This window comes from Heterodontus francisci, chromosome 32 (genome assembly GCF_036365525.1).
Source record: "Heterodontus francisci isolate sHetFra1 chromosome 32, sHetFra1.hap1, whole genome shotgun sequence".
Classification (NCBI taxonomy): Eukaryota; Metazoa; Chordata; class Chondrichthyes; order Heterodontiformes; family Heterodontidae; genus Heterodontus; species Heterodontus francisci.
The window spans coordinates 48522275-48540418 of record NC_090402.1 but is presented as its reverse complement, the minus strand read 5'-3'; the positions used below and the strand labels follow the sequence as shown (position 1 = coordinate 48540418).

General features: G+C 42.2%; 1 protein-coding gene across 2 annotated transcripts in view; it reads right to left on the bottom strand.

The window, feature by feature from the left end:
- The window catches only part of prpf4 (pre-mRNA splicing tri-snRNP complex factor PRPF4), a 65816-nt gene that overhangs the window by 40629 nt on the left and 7043 nt on the right, over positions 1-18144 (bottom strand). For both annotated transcript variants that reach the window (XM_068012757.1, XM_068012756.1), the window contains exons 2-3: positions 10476-10661; positions 2043-2229 (exon numbers count right to left, since the gene is read on the bottom strand). In XM_068012757.1, coding sequence (XP_067868858.1) covers positions 2043-2229; positions 10476-10638 — 350 coding nt within the window. In that variant the 5' untranslated portion in view covers positions 10639-10661. The remainder of the gene's footprint in view (positions 1-2042; positions 2230-10475; positions 10662-18144) is intronic.

The window sequence follows — 18144 nt, the reverse complement described above, 5'->3', positions numbered from 1 at the left end:
AGACCTGAAAAGTGGGATTCGGCTGGAATCTTTTTCGGCCAGCACAGACACAACAGGTCAAATGACCTCCTCTGGCATAAATCTTTCTATGTTTCCACTGTACGTGATCACTGAAACAATCATTTAAGTTTTTTGCAAGCACTGTCACCAGCAATTCAGTCATTCCATTCCACCCTTGTGAAATTCTACTTCTGAGCTCAAAAATGAAATTGAACCTCTAAATAGGGAGAACTTTTTTTTTAGTAACAATTGGTCGTTGGTTTGTGACTGGACTTAAGCAGGGAGGAGATGGGCTGTAACGTGGCTTGCTCAATACACTGAAAGAATGATGGGGATCTTGGGTGGCCTGCACGGAGTTGTCAGAAGCTCATTCCAGAGCAAAGCATCTCCAACATAAAGCCAGGGCTCGATTCTTTGCAACCTCCAGGTTAGCTACTTGATATTCTGTATGAAATATTTATGCACATATTGCTTGGACATGACTTTGAAACAAAATTTAAGAGGGTGCGTTGTTTAGACAGCACACATGGTGCTTCGTGCAAAGAAGACAGTTAAACTACCAATAAAGTCATATTTCCTGCTCTAAACACCTTCAAGGTGTCTACCACAACCAGAGCCTGTGCCCTTAGTTTCTGCCCAGCTTGAATCCTTGCACCGTATTCCAGATGATGGACACCATGATTGCACACAGCTAGGTAGCTGCAGCAATCAGATTTCACATCATTATTGAGTCCTGGATCATCACATCAATTGCAAGTAATCTTTGGAGTGTAATGGAAGTGACCATTTCAGGATAATATGCGTCATCACCAAACCATTCCCCCTCACAGCCAACCCACCAGACCATCCCTCCTCACAGCCAACCCACCAGACCATCCCTCCTCACAGCCAACCCACCAGACCATCCCTCCTCACAGCCAACCTACCAGACCATCCCTCCTCACAGCCAACCCACCAGACCATCCCTCCTCACAGCCAACCCACCAGACCATCCCTCCTCACAGCCAACCCACCAGACCATCCCTCCTCACAGCCAACCTACCAGACCATCCCTCCTCACAGCCAACCCACCAGACCATCCCTCCTCACAGCCAACCTACCAGACCATCCCTCCTCACATCCAACCCACCAGACCATCCCTCCTCTCAGCCAACCCACCAGACCATCCCTCCTCTCAGCCAACCTACCAGACCATCCCTCCTCACAGCCAACCCACCAGACCATCCCTCCTCACAGCCAACCTACCAGACCATCCCTCCTCACAGCCAACCCACCAGACCATCCCTCCTCACAGCTAATCTAGCAGACCATCCCTCCTTACAGCCAACCCAGCGGACTATCCCTCCTCACAGCCAACCCCACCAGACCATCCCTCCTTACAGCTAACCCACCAGACCATCCCTCCACAGTTAACCCACCAGACCATCCCTCCACAGTTAACCCACCAGACCATCCCTCCTCGCAGCTAACCCACCAGACCATCCCTCCTCACAGCCAACCCCACCAGACCATCCCTCCTCACAGCCAACCCCACCAGACCATCCCTCCTCACAGCTAACCCACCAGACCATCCCTCCACAGTTAACCCACCAGACCATCCCTCCTCGCAGCTAACCCACCAGACTATCCCTCCTCACAGCCAACCTATCAGACCATTCCTCCTCACAGCCAACCCACCAGACCATCCCTCCTCACAGCCAACCTGCCAGACCATCCCTCCTCACAGCTAACCCACCAGACCATCCCTCCTCACAGCTAACCCACCAGACCATCCCTCCAGTTAACCACCAGACCATCCCTCCTCACAGCTAACCCACCAGACTATCCCTCCTCACAGCCAACCTACCAGACCATCCCTCCTCACAGCCAACCTACCAGACCATCCCTCCTCACAGCCAACCCCACCAGACCATCCCTCCACAGTTAACCCACCAGACCAGCCCTCCTCACAGCCAACCCACCAGACCATCCCTCCTCACAGCCAACCCCACCAGACCACCCCCCTTCTCAGCCAGATCCCACCAGAGGTAACCAAACTTCACCTCTCTCGTCGCTCTGCTGGTCCTTCACCAAAAAGCGTGATTGGCTCTCCAAGCGCTCGCAGGCAGGCTTTCACTTCTGCGTCATCTGTAGAAACATTAATCTGCCGTGCTCGTTTTCTGCGCTCAAACTCCGCCAACACCTCAGCCTGCCGCTCGCTGACGTGGTCTTCGACATCATAGAATTCATCTGGGCAGGACAGGATCAGACTCAATGCCTTGTGCACAATCTCAGATCACCGATAATACTTGGATTACAAGATGGAAACAGATCACTTGTCCCAAACTAGGCTATGTTGGCATTTGCACTCCACATGAACAGAAGTCCCAATCCTATGTGGCCAATCTATTTCCATATCACTTTATCCCCATTTTCCTTCAATCACGTGACTTATTCTTAACTGTTGACATGATTTCTCCTTTAATCCGGTGGTGCATTCCACAGCTTCTCAATCTGTGTAAAAAGCATTTACCTGCTCTCAGTCCTAATCTTATATCTATATCTCCTTATTCTAGACATCTTGAAGATTGAAAACAGTTTCTTTTCATCTACTGAGTCCCATTCCATCATAATTTTTAACACCTCTATTAAATAATGCCTTGATCTCCCCTATTCTAACCCAAACAGTACCATTTCTTTTGGGCTCCTTCTTAGTGAACCTGTGCCATATCCTCTTTATTGCCCCAATATCCTTCCTGGAGCATGTCAAAAACTGCACACAGCATTCTGTGATCTTACTAACGTTTTATATAGATTCACCATTGCATCTCAACTTTTATATTCCTTCCATAAAATACAGTATTTCATCAGCTATTTTATACCCTTATCCAACTGAGGTGCTTTTTCTTTTCAAGTCTTCTGAACCTGAACCCTAAATCCCTCTGCTCTTCCATATCACCCAGCTTTTCACTATTCAGTTGGTAGCACTCTAGAGTCAGAAGGTTGTGGGTTCAAGCTCCACTCCAAAGACATGAGCACAAAATCTAGGCTGACATTCCAGTGCAGTACTGATGAACTGTCGGAGGTGCCATCCTTCGGTTGAGACATTAAACAGAGGCCTCCATCCGCCTCAAATGGATGTCAAAGATCCCATGCCTTATTTGAAGATGAGTAGGGTGTTAATTGCATATTAATTGTGTTTAGTTGTATGCAGGTGCTGGGCATTAACTGCAGATTCACTTGTGGCCCTATAAATAGACACAGACTGAAACTGTGGTTGTTGGGTTAGGGAGGGACGCAGGTTTTTAATGTGTAACTGTAAATAAATGCCTATAAGATTGGCTCTAGCTCTATCCTTCACCAGCTGGCTTTCTGGAGTAAACAGGGGCAGCAGAGAATGGCTACCTAAAGGTGAAGGTTGGAAGCTAAGCAAAAAAAAACTCCAGACAGTAAACTAAAATAATAGCGGCCACTATGGAAAATGGCAGAAAGTAAGCATAAAGTGTCCGAGTATGATTAACCTCCAATGTTCTCGGAATCTGAACCATATGATCAGTGGAAGAATGCAGTGGATAAGCAGACATAGGTTACAGCCCTACCAAAAAGAAAACAAGGTATAGTCTTGCTGTTGTCGCTTCCTATAAGAAGTAAAATCAGAAGTAAAATATTTTGAGAGATGGATGCCAGACAGGTGGATAGTGATGAAAGTTTGGACTTTCTATTACAGTTCTCAGTTAAAATCTACAAGAAAGATGATCTGTTAAATGCCTGTGAGACATGATTTTGAGAGATTTCAGAAAACAGATGTTCATTCCATGAAAGAATATATTGTGGATTTTAACAGATTGTATAAAAGACTGATGAAGTTCAATTTGGGAATTGCTGAATTGTGCTAAAATATCTCGTTCAGAAAGGCTACTGGCTTTAACCGGTGCTCAGTTCTCAGAGTGAGACTCTGTTGGATCAGATGTCTGCTGCCTTGAAAGAATTCTTGGGGAAACTGTCGTCATTTCCTTAAGGCTTCATAGAACAACGGGACATTCTGCGATGACACAAATAGAGGATTCAATAATTGCCAGGTTTTGAAATGGTCCAGATACTAAACACAGGCATCAATACAATGGAAGACAGGCAGAATGAGAATGAAAGCAGTGAACAGGTCTGGCTATTACAGCAGAAGACAACATTGAAACAGCAGTAATAGGCAAATGAATCCCAGGAATGGCCAAAGAACAGTTAATAGGTATTTCAGGTGTGACTTGAAGTATCATCATGCAGTGAACTGCCCAAAGGGAAGAGGGAGGGTCCTTCAAATGATATGCTGAAGAGGATGAAAATAATGATGAATTTGAATAATACTGGTCACAAGGAGTTTTAGTCCTATGAAAAATGTGTTGGTCATGATTTTTTTTTAAAGCTGTGCAGTTACAGATAGTACTTCAATATTATGTGGAATAGATTGGCTAAAATGCTATCTTGATTCACTAAGTAATGAGGATTGACACAAGGTTAAAGAATATAAAAGTGCTATTGGGTTTGGTGATGACAACACGTTGAGGTCACTGAAGAGAGTTGTAATTTCATGTAAAATAAGCCATTTATAAGTACTGATGTTGTCTCTGGTGAGATACCTATGTTATTGAGTAAACCTTCTATGAAAAAGGCACAAATGAAACTTGACATGGAGAATGAAAGTCATTGGAATTGCAATGTACCCAGTCAGGACATTATTGTACTCCCTTAAGAAAACCAGATGTTTCTCATCAGAGTGCAGACAAGTATTAAAGGCATCAAGGTGATTAGAAACAGAGAAAAAAGTCCTAAAGTTACATAGACAATTTGCTCACCCTACTTCTCAAAGGTTAAAAATCCATCTAAAAGATGCAGATGTGGTTGATGAAGAGTACACGAGGCAAATAGAAAAAGATTAGTAAGAAGTGTGAAATCTATAACAAGAAATGGAGGATGCTGTCATGTCCTATTGCAAGCCTTCCACTGGCAAATGACTTTAATGAGGTAGTTGCCATGGATCCAAAAGTAAGGGACAAGGATAAAAAAATTTTCATTGTACATTTTGTAGACCTGGTGACCAGATTTAGTCTTTCTGTAATAATACATAAGTAAGGACAAAAGGGTTATTACAGTGGAGAAATCGTGAAGAAATGGATAGGGACTGGACACCAACAAAGTTTCTGACTGATAATGGAGGTGAATTTGCTAATGACGAGTTCAGAGACATGTGCGAAAACATGAACATGGTCAAGAATACTGCAATGGACTTTGTGAAAGGAATTGGGCAGCCATTAATGAAATGCTGCATAAAATTTTATCTGATAAATTAGACTTTAAGTTGGCAACTCTCCTTGCATGAATGGTTCACACAAGGAATTCACTCCAGATCATTGGAGGATATAGTCCCCATCAATTAGTCTACGGGTGAAATCCCAAATTGCCTTCTTTGTGATAGCTCTCCTGCTCTAGAAAGTACTACAATTAGTTCCATCTTTCTTCACATTTGAATGCTTTACATGCAGGGAGTCATGCTTTCATCAAGGGAGAGGTCTCCGAGAAAATTTGGAGAGTGCTGAGGCACCCACTGAGGCAGAATTCAATTCAGGAGATTTGGTGTATTAAAAAAGAGAGAATCATAGGGAATGGAAAGGCCCTAGTAAAGTAACAGGCTTTCATGGTAAGACAGTATTTATCAAACGTGGCAATCAAACTGTTAAGATTTATTCCTCACAATTAATCGGAATTAATTACAAAATCTCAAATGTTGAGCAGCGGAAGTAAACAAGGCACCCTTTACCTCAAATATTCATGTGATTTGTGATGAAGGTCCTGAGGAACAGAATATGGTAAAGGGCTAGATAGCGATAACGTGAATGATCATAACACACACGACAAAGCTATCACATCCAAAGGGCAATTGTCCAATATGGGTACTAGGGTGACATATATTCCAGAGAGGTCGAGTGAATGGAGGGATGCAACAATTATGGAACGTACAGGAAAAGCTACTGGCAAGTTTAAATACTAGTTGAATGCTCAAGATGAAGGCTAAGAAGTGAGGTCCATGAACTGGTAGAACGGGGTGAAAGAGTGGAAAGAAAGAAAGCACAGTGGAACTAATGATAGTAGATCCAGAATTGACTCTTGCATCAGGAAATGATCACGTACTGGAGAAAGATCCTCTGATGCAGCAAAAGGGAGATCTCACTGTAGTAATCCTGACAGACATAAAAGTGGAAGTAGAGACCATAGCTTGAATAAATTAGACAATGAAATAAAGACCACAGAACAGTTTGGAACAGAATTGGAAGCATAAGTCCTCATGACTGGTAACCACCAAAATCTCAATCAACTTGAGGATAAACTAATAAGAGGCAAAATAAAGGGAATTAGATAGTTGGACAGCGTTTGGAGTTTATTCCTTGCAGATGGGACTTATAAGACTAAAGGGAAGCCAGTTGCCATGGGTTTTGAAGAGTGAATGGGTGATACAGATGTTAGAGTGGATTGTGTCACAACTGGAAAAGTAATCTTAATTTTTTTTTTTAGCTCTTTTGGCCACATATTCAAGGGGGTGTAGGTCAATTGACATAAAAGCCACATTACTGCAAGGCAATACTTTTTCGAGTATTGATGTGAGTCATTTTCAGAGAGAAATGTTTCTGAATCTGCCCAAAGAGGCGACAGATGGAGACAGAAAATTATGGAAACTAAACAAATGCATCTATGGCGTGAATGATGCCTCCAGGGTATGCTATTTTTTAGTGAGATCTGTTCTGCTGAAAATAGGTCGAATTCAACTAAAAGCAGATCTTGCAATGTTTTAGTGGTACCATAAAGGAAAATTTTGAGGCATCTTCATGATGCACATTGATGATTTCTTAGTGCAGAATTTGCAAAATGTGTTATAAGATTAAGGTGGAATTTAAAACTGGGAGTCAGGCTTGTGAGGCTTTTAAATATATCAGTTTAAATATTAAGCAAAATAGGCCTTGAATAACTTTAAATCAACAACCCTATTTAGAGAGTGTTACTCCCATCCCAATTAATTGTACTCAATCATCACAGAAAGATGATGTTATATCTGAAGAGACAGAGTAATTGCAAAGCTTGATTGGTCAGTTGAACCGATTAGGCACTCAGACTAGATCAGGTACTAATTTTGATGTGTTGAAGTTAAGAATTATGATGAAACACCCTAAGGTTAAGAATGCTTTCAGGGCAAATAAAACATTAAAAAACAATCTGGAGAAATGCATATTTAAGTTCCCATCCTTAGGTGATGCAAAGCATGTAGCAAGTCATTTTTAGCGATGTTTCACATGCTAATTTTCCCAATGGGTATTCTAGTACAGCTGATTTCACATTTCTTATGAGTAAAAACATTGTCCTTTAGCTTGGGGAGCTAAGAAAATAAAAAGAGTTGTTACAAGTACATTGGCTGCTGAAACACTGACTCTTGTCCGAGACAGTGCAAATGGAATTTTATTGGTCATATATTTTAAGTGAGATTCTATACAATGGGCATACATACAGAAGAATGCTATGTTCACTGTGGGATAATGTACACTTTACAAAAAGTGAGAGTGAGAAAAGGTTACAGACTAACCTTGCTGGCTTGAAACAAATGCTTGAGAGAAACTCTAAAATTAAATGGGTTGATGTGAGTCATAATCTGTCTGATTCTTTTACAAAAAGAAACGCATGTGCAAAGAAATTATTATGGGTCCAAGAGGAGGGGTGTTTCACAATGTAATGCTTTGTACAGAATTTTTTTTTGATTTAGATCATTCACCTGCTCCATGTGTAGGAAGGGATTCACACAGTCAAAAACCCAATGTCACACCAGCAAGTTCACTCTAATAAGAGGCCTATTAAATGTTCAGACTGGTTTTCAGATTTTTTTTTTGAAAGGCCTGAATAGTTTTTGATTAATTTGTTTTGAAATTTTGGTTGTATAAACTTTAATTTTTATTTGAAGAGAGAAGGGAATCTTTTAATTGTATAATAATGGTGTTTAATTGTAGGCAGGTGTTGGACATTAACTGGGAATTCACTTGTGCCCCTATGAATAGGCACTGACTGAAACTGTGGTTGGGTTAGGAGGTGCATGCTTGTAATGGCTAACTCTGTAAATAAATGCGAATACAAGTGTGAAAAGATTGGCTCCACTTCTATCCATCACCAACTAGCTTTCTGAAATATTATATAGGGGACTTCTCCCCAGTATCCAGGCCAATATTTAACCCTCACTAAAACAGATATCTGGTCATCACATTGCTGTTTGTGGGACATTGCTGTACACAAATTTCTACATTACAACTGTGACTACATTTCAAAATGTGTTTCATAGGCTGTAAAGCACTTTGGGAGGCGGCAAGGATATGAAAGGCACAATATAAACGCCAGACATTTTTTTTTTTCTTTATAACCAAAATGTTAATGGATTATTTTTACTGATGCTGATTCCAAACATCTTTCAGGCCAGGTAAATCAGTGGTGGTACTACCAAGCAACTGATAGTGAACATTTTAGTATTTTCCCATTCGACTGACAATATGCCTTGGCAGCTTCCTTTGGTCCTTGGAATTTTACTATGCCTATTTTATTATCTGCAAATTTGGATGATAGTTCCTCTAACCCCACATTCAAATGAATAATGGAAGTCCCAGAACAGAACCCTGTGAAACATCACCACCCACTTCCAACCACTCAGAGAAACTTCCCTTAACTCCTACACTCTTTTCCTTTTTCTAACCAACTTCTCAAAGACTTTCTGCAATTTTCCCATCCACTCATATTGTCACCTCCTCAAAGAACTCAATAATGTTTGACTTCCTTTATGAAATTTTTGCTGGCTGCTTCCAACTATTTTATCTTCATCTTTAATGAAAGATGCAAAATTTTCCCAACCATAGATGTTAAACTAACTGGCCTGTAATTACCCAAATTACTCCTGCTCCCTTTTTCAAAATGAGTACTAATTTGACTACTCGCTAATCCTCGAGCACATATCCACTCTCAGTAGACCCCTCAAATACATATTCTAGGATTTCTATTTTCTTCCCCATCTCCCTTAGCATCCTTGGCCTTATCGCATCAGATCTTTGTCCTGTTAGCTTAACTTATACTTCTCGAATACTTTCCTTTTATTTGTTACAGTATCTCTTATTTCACTTTTAGCCATTTCTCCAATATCTCTTCTGTAACCACTGAAGTGAAGTGCTTGTCAAATGTCACTACCCAAATTCAACATATTCTTTGGCCCAATGTTCATTCTATACTTCCCTAGCAATGCCAATTCTGCTAACAGGCAGGAAAAAGAAATCTGCGTCCAAATTCAGGAAAACCTCTGGTATAAAATTCCTCTCTAGCTGTCTATGGCAATCAAATCTCAGAAGATTGCAGTTGTATTAGATACATCACAAACTCCCATTCTGCTTTGGAACACAAGACCTCAAAGGACCAGAAAAGACTAATTCATCAGCTGCTCCCAAAATTACAGAACTCCACCTGAACTTTTGAGAGCTCTGTCTGCCAAAAAAGGAACCATTACCACCTTATAATTTGTAACATCCTCTGCTTCCACTGCCTCTCTGGGTAGGCTCTTCCACATATTCCCCACCCTCTATGTGAAGAAGTTATATTTGGCCTGTGCATTCTCCTCTTCTTGTCCAAACTTGAATCCATGCCCCTTTGTCCTCCATTAACATTGTACATCTCACTGGACACTAACCTCCATATCCTCTGAGATCTTAGCTATCTCAATGTATCCTTACTGTGAACATCTTCAATAGCTACAGTCTTTCCTCACAGCACAAATGTGCAGCCTATTTATCAAACCATTTATCCCAATATCACTCATTTTGTGGCCTCTCTGAAGTACCATTCCATCCTGAATGATAAGAAAAACAGGGGACTGCTTCCCAAGCATCTGCTAATGCTGCTCTGAGGAGTGAGAGTGTGAACTGGGTGACTGACCTGTACTTGCTCTCTCTCTCTCCATGCAGTTAGGATATCCCTATAGCAGCAAGGTGGAGGTCAGTAATTCTGGGGGTGAATCCACATCCTGCCAGTCCATGGCACAGTGCACTACTGATGTGGTGCCATCATTCAGCCGTTGAACTGAACAGGTTCTAAACATGTTTTCACTCACACGAATCAGGCTATAACCATTGCCTTTCAATGTTCTGAGACACCAGTCTCTTCTATCTACCATGGTCCCCCAGTCTCTTCTATCTACCATGGTCCCCCAGTCTCTTCTATCTACCATGGTCCCCCAGAAGGCCACAAAAATTATTTGGAAGCAAAATATTTGTAAAATACAGCCCATTACATCCAAAAGCAGTTACTTATTGTTGCTGGTCACAGCTGGATTTCTGAAATGTTTAGCAATTTTTCAGTGACTCCACATTTTCTAACTCAATCAGATGCAATGATCATCCAATGACAAAGGTGAAAGACACTTAACCATTATCACTTACTACTAGATATGTTAATGTGCCCAGCTTCTATCCCGACTTTTACTGCATCTCTTCCCAGATATCCTCCATCTCCTTTGGAAATCCGCTCCCTCTCCTTCTCTTCAAGGCTTCCATAGTAAATCCGAGATTTCTTAGGCAAGTGAATCTCATCGTCATCAGACATTTTCGTAATTTTGGGATAGGAAACTGTAGATGGGGAAAACATGCAAAATTAACCAATTATTTTGACCAATGCTGAAAGATGAAAAGACAGAGTCATAGAGAGATACAGCACTGAAACAGGCCCTTCGGCCCACCAAGTCTGTGCCAACCAACAACCACCCATTTATACTAATCCTACATTAATCCCACATTCCTTACCACATCTCCACCATTCTCGTACCACCTACCTACACTAGGGACAATTTACAATGGCCAATTTACCCATCAACCTGCAAGTCTTTGGCTGTGGGAGAAAACCGGAGCACCAGGCGGAAACCCACCCGGTCACAGGGAGATCTTGCAAACTCCGCACAGGCAGTACCCAGAACTGAACCCGGGTCGCTGGAGCTGTGAGGCTGTGGTGTTAACCACTGCGCTGCTCCTTAGAGTGTTCGACTCTGAACTAGGAGAACAAGTCCTAATCAGTATCTGTGAGAGGGTGCATTGGCATACTTGAACAAGAATCAATCCTGGACAAATAATAATTCCCCACTTTTTTTCACTCAACATTAGTATTAAGTCAGGTACAGCATGAGCAAGATGCAGAGTAACTTCCTTCTGAAATGGTCCAAAGGACTCCCTGTATAGCAATACGCTAGATACAGGGTAAAGCTCCCCCTCCCTGCCCCAACATGTCTTAACCTGAATTGTAGGCTACAATGGCCATGTTATGGTCACTTTCCAGAACAAGTAAGTATAATCTTAAAATTGGAGCTAAGCCATTCAAGGAGTGAGATCAGGAAGCACTTTTTCATACAAAGGGCTATGGAAATCTGACACCCTCTCCCCCCAAAAGGCGGCTGAGCCTAGGACAATTGAAATTTTTAAGACTGAGACTGACAGATTTTTATTAGCTAAAGGCATCGAGCAATGTGGAGCCAAGGCAGGCAGGTGGACAGAGTTGATATACAGATTAGCCATGATCTAACTGAATGGCAGAAAAGGCTAGAGGCTGAATGGCCTCCTCCTCTTCCTGTGTTTAAGGTGTACAGTAGCATAGTGTTAGTGGAGTAGTAATCCATAGACCTAGAAAAATAATGCGGAGATGTGATTCAACTGGAAAGTGGAATTAAGCTGGATAGCTCTTTTCCAGCTGGCACACACAGAAAGCCCATATGGCCTCCTTTTGTGCTGTAAATCTTCCATTTTTCTATGCTTAGTTTGGGCTGAATACGGGCCTTTATTTAAGCTCTGAACTTTAGTACACCTGGAACTCAGCTGAGATTGCCAAAGTGTTCAGGTAGAAACTTTAGAACCATATAAAGGCTACAGCATAGAAAGAGGTCAGTCAGCCCATCATGTCTGCGTTGGCTGAAAAAACTAGCCGCCTATTCTAATCCCACCTTCCAGCACTTGGTCCGTAGCCTTGCAGGTTACAGCACTTCAGGTACTTTACAGATGAGTTGGGGGTTTCTGCCCTCCACCACTGATCTGGGCAGTGAATTCCAGACACCTACAACCCTCTGGGTGAAAAAGTTTTTCCTCACGCCCCCTCTAATCCTTCTAGCAATCACCTTAAATTTGTGCCCTGGGTAACTGATCTCTCTGCTAGGGAAAACAAGTCCTTCCTGGCTACTCTATCTAGGGCCCTCATAATTTTGTACACCTCAATTAAGTCATCCCTCAGCCTCCTCTGTTCTAAGAAAAAACAACCTTAGCCTATCCAATCTTACCTCATAGCTGCAATTTTCCAGCCCTGGCAACATTCTTGTAAATCTCCTCTGTACCCTCTCCAGAACAATTATTTCCTTCCTGTAATCTGGTGACCAGAACTGTACACAATACTCCAGCTGTGGCCTAACCAGCGTTTTATACAGTTCCAGCATTACATCCCTGCTTTTGTATTCTATACCTCAGAAAGCATCTCATATGCCTTCTTCACCACTTTATCTACCTGTCCTGCCACCTTCAGAGACCTGTGGACATGCACTCCAAGGTCTCTCACTTTCTCTACCCCTCTCCATATCCTCCTGTTTATTGTGTATTCCATTACTTTGTTTGCCCTCCCCAATGCATTACCTCACACTTCTCTGGATTGAATTCCATTTGCTACTTTTCCACCCACTCAACCAAACCACTGATATCATTCTGGAGTCTACCGCTATCTTCTTCATTATCAACTACACAGTTGCTCTGCATGTAAATCTACATTTAAGATTTACTGACCAGTCTGCCATGTGGGATCTTGTCAAATGCCTTACTAAAATCCACGTAGATAACATCCACTGCACTACCCTCATCAATCCTCCTTGTTACAAACTTAATTGAATGTTTTGAGGAAGACACGACCTTCCTTTAACAAATCCATGCTGACTGCCCCTTTTTAATCCATGCTTTTCTAAATAACATTTTATCCTACATCTCAGAATTGATGCTAATAATTTGCCCACCACTGAGGTCAGACTGACCGACTGTTATGCAGGACCCCACCTGCCAAGAATGAGGCATATTAATTTTGCCACATGGACATTAAATTTCAAATTGTTGCTGGGAAGAACAGAAGGCCTGTTACAAGGACTGCCAGACCTTGGCTGGAAAAAACAGATTTACATACTAACAGACATTGAAGGCAGGGAAGCACATTCCATTCCCTGCCAAGATGAGACAATACACAGAGCCAAGACGTGGTCAGATCAGTTAGTCACATGGCTAACCTGCTTGGCAACTTGGGAGTTTCTGAATAGTACAGTTTGAATTGAAAGCCTGCAGAAAGCAGAATGCTCCTGGACTGAAGAAGACTTCCTGTCTGTCTGCTCCCATCTCTTTCTCACAAGCCTCTGAATCAACTGAAGACACATGAACCCCAAGAGAGAAAAGTCTCCTACAGTGAACAAGGTTTAAGACAAATACTGGGCCCCAACGAAAAGCAACATCTACCTACAATCAAGGACTCTACAGTGAGCTCAAAGACCCGTAACAAAAACTCTTCAGATATTGCCTCAAACTTTTCCACTTTATTTTGTCGGCTCTTTTCTGTCTCTATTTGCATATGTGTATCGCGTTGGCTTGCTAGCGTGGGCGCGTCATGTATCCATAGGCGTTAACCGAATTAGAGTTTAAGTTTAACAAAATTTCACCTTTCTTCTTTAAACCGAAGAAAGCCTGTTTGTGCTGGTTTGTTTGCCTTATAATTGGTGAGCAAGGATTCACCAAGGGGGAGCTAAAAACATGGTGTATTTAAAATGAAACCGTTACAGTAAGACCAGGTGAAGGCTGAAAGAGATCCCTAGACCTCTTTCTCACCTGGTCAGAACACCAGCCTATAATTATTTAGTCTAATTCTCACACCCCTTTTAAACAATGGTACAACGATCTCAGACCTCCAATCCTCTGGTACCTCGCCTGTATCTAGTGAGGGTTTGAAAATGATCCTCACAGCATCTGCTATTTTCTCCCTGACTTCCTTTAACAGCCTGGGATACAATCCATCCAGCCCTGGTGATTTGTCCACTTCCAAGAATGTCAGACCCTCTAGTTCTTCCTCTTTCACTATGCTCATCATATCTAATATTTCACATCCCTCCCCTTTAACTACAATGTCTGAATCATTCCTCTCCTTTGTGAAAACAGAGTCAAAATACTCATTAAGAACCCTGCCCACATCTGCTGCATCCACCCATAAGTTACCTTGTATATCTCTGATTGGTCCTACCCTTTCTTTGGTTATCCTCTTGCTCTTAAATGTACAAATAAAACATCTTTGGGTTTTCCTTGATTTTACCTGCCAATATTTTTTCATGTCCTCTCTTTGCTCTCCTAATTTCCTTTTTTACTTCACCTCTGCACTTTCTATACTCCTCTAGGCTTTGTAAAATATGAAGTTTTTTATGACTGTCATAAGCTTTCATTTTCTGCTTTATCTTATCCTGTATGTTTCTAGATAACCAGGGGGCTCGAGATTTGGCCGTATCACCCTTTTGCTTTGTGGGGTCATGTCTACACTGTGCCCAGAGATTCTCACTTTTGAATGCCTCCCACTGGTTTGCTACTGATTTTCCTTCAAGCAGCTGTATCCAGGCCACTTTCGCAAGCTCACCTCTCAGCTTCGTAAAATTTGTCTTCCAATTTAGAACATTTACTCCTGTTTTCTCTTTGTCCTTTTCCATCATAATGCTAAATCTAGCTGTATTATGGTCACAATCTCCAAAATGGTCATCCACTGCTACTTCATCCACTTGCCCAGCTTCATTTCCTAAGACTAAATCTAGAATTGTGCCCCCTCTCGTTGGGCTTGTTATGTGATGGCTAAAAAAGTTCTCTTGAACGCAGTTCAAGAATTTTGTGCCCACTGTGTCCTTCACACTGCTGTATCCCAGTTGATATTAGGGTAGTTGAAATCCCCAACTATTATTGCCCTATTGTTTTTGCACTCAGAAATTTGCCTACATATTTGTTCTTTTATCTCTCTCTCACTATTTGGGGGTTTATAGTACACTCCTAGTAATGTGACTGCCACTTTTTTTTATTTCTGAGCTCAACTCATATAACCTCATTTGATGATTCATTTAGCATATTATCCCTCCTCACAGTTGATTCTTTAACCAATAATGCTACATCGCCTCCTTTTTCATATCCCTCTCTCTATCCTGCCTGAAAACTCTATATCCAGGGATGTTGAGCTGCCATTTTTACCCCTCTTTAAGCCAAGTTTCTGTTATAGCAATGATATGCTGCCATGTATCTATCTGTGCCCTCAACTCATAGGCTTTATTTGCTATACCCCTTGCATTTAAATAAATACCTTTTAACTGCCTAATTCCTGCACACTTTTTAAACTTTTGATTCTTGTCTTTCAGTCACTTGCTAATTTTCTGCATCCCGTTCCCTGATCTTAATTTATCCTATCTGAAACTACCCTTAGGTTCCCATTCCCCTGCCAATCTAGCTTAAACCATCTCCAACTGCATTAACAAACCTTCCTGCATGGATATTCGTCCTGGACCTGTTCAGGTGTAGACTGTCTGGCTTGTAAAGGTCCAACCTTCCCCAGAACTAGTCCCAATGTCCCAGAAATCTGAAGCCACCCTCCTGCACCAACTCTCCAGCCACGCATTCATCTGTTGTATTTTCCTACTTCTACACTCACTAGCACTTGGCCTTGGGAGTAATCCAGAGATTACTACTTTTGAGGTCCTGCATGCTAAACTCTTTCCTAACTCCCTAAACTCAGCCTGCAGGACCTCATCCCTTTTTCTACGTATATCATTGGTACCACTGTGGACCACAACCACTGGCTTTGCACCCTCGCCCTCCAGAATGCTCTGTAGCTGCTCGGTGATAACCATGACCCTTGTGCCAGCGAGGCAACATACCATCCTGGAATCACGTCTGTGACCACAGAAATGCCTGTCTGTTCCCCTAACCATAGAATCCCCTACCACTATTGCTCTCCTTTCTTTTCTCCTCCCTCCCTGCACAGCTGAGCCCCCATGGTTCTCTGATCATGACGCTCGCTGCACTCTCCAGAGGAACCTTCTCTCCCATTGGTACTCAGAACTGAATATCAGTTATAAAGTGGGATGCCCTCCTGCACGATCTGCCTTGTCCTTCTTGTCTGTCCAGCAGCCACCTATCTCCTCCATACCCTCTCCAGTGCAATTACATCCTTTCTGTAATGAGGTGACCAGAACTGCACACAGTACTCAAGTTGTGGCCTAACCAATGATTTATACAGTTCCAGCATAAACTCCCTGCTCTTATATTCGATACTTCAGCTAATTAAGGAAAGGATTCCATATGCGTTCTCAACCACCTTATCGGCCTGTGCTGCTACCTTCAGGGATCTTTGGACATTCACTTCAAGGTTCCTCACTTCCTCTACACTTCTCAGCATTTTCCCATTAATCTTGTATTCTTTTGCCTTGTTTGCCCTCCCCAAATGCATCACCTCACACTTCTTGGGTTGAATTCCATTTGGCACTTTTCTCACCAGACCATCAATATCTTCCTGCAGCCTACCACTATCCTCCTCACTATCTACCACACGGCCAATCTTTGTGTCATCTGCAAACCTCTTGAGCGTGCCCCCGCGTTTACATCCAAATCGTTAATATATACCACAAAAAGCAGGGGACCCAGTATTGAGCCCTGCAGAACTCTACTGGAAACAGCCCTCCAGTTGCCAAAACACCTATCAACAATTATCCTTTGTTTCCTGCCACTGAGCCAATTTTGTATCCACCTTGCTGCATTTCCCTGGATCCCATAGGATTTAATTTATTAACCAGTCTACCTTGTGGGACCTTGTCAAAATCCATGTAGACCACATCAACTGCACTACCCTCATCTATCTTCCTTGTTACTTCTTCAAAAAATTCAGACAAGATCTTCTCTTAACAAATCCATGCTGACTGTCCTTGATTAATCTGTGCCTATACGACAGTTTATCCTGTCTCTCAGAATAATTTGCACATTACTGAGGTTAGACTGACTCACCCATAATTATTTGGTCTACCCTCGCTCCCTTTTCAAACAGAGGTACAACATTAGCAGTCCTCCAATCCTCTGGTACCACACCTGTATCCAGTGAGGACTGGAAAATGATGGTCAGACCTTCCGCTATTTCCTCTCTTGCTTCTTTTAACAGCCTGGGGTACATTTCATCTCACCCTGTTTTATCAACTTTCAAGGATGCTAATCCCATTAATACTTCCTCTCTCCCTATGTTTATCACATCCAATACTTCACACCCCACTTCCTGAACTACAAACCCTGCATCGTCCCCCTCTTTTGTGAAGACAGATGCAAAGTATTCATGAAGAACAATATCAACATCTTCCGCCCCTACACATCGGTTATCTTTTTGGTCTTTTATGGGACCTACTCTTACTCTTAATGTATTGATAAAACACCTTTAGGTTCACCTTGATATTGCTTGCCAATATTCTTTCATGGTCTCTTAGCTTTCCTAATTTCTTTTTTGATTTCATCCCTCCACTTTCTATACTCCTCTCGGCTTTCTGTAGTATTGAGTTCTTGGTGTCATACATAAGCTTTCCTTTTCTGCCTTATCTTACCCTGTAAGCTCCTTGACATCCATGGGACTTCAGATTTGGCCGTCTCACACTTTTTCTTTGTGGGAACATGTTTACTCTGAACCCCTTGAATCTCCCTTTTGAATGCCTCTCACTGCTCTGACACTGATTTACCTTCAAGTAGCTGTTTCCAGTCCACTTTCACTAAAGCACTCCTTAGTTTCGTAAAATTGGTCATTCCCCAACTGAGAACTCTAACTCCTGTCCTTCCAGGAGAACAGCGGACCTTGAAGGTAGCAGGTTAGGTAGATAAGGTGGTTAAGAGGGCATATGGGATACTTTCATTTATTAGCTGAGGCATAGAATATAAGAACAGAAAGGTTATGCTCGAACTGTATAAAACGCTAGTTAGGCCACAGCTAGAGTATGTTTTACAGATCAGGTCATTGCATTACAGGAAGGATATGATCACACTAGCAAGGATATAGTGAAGA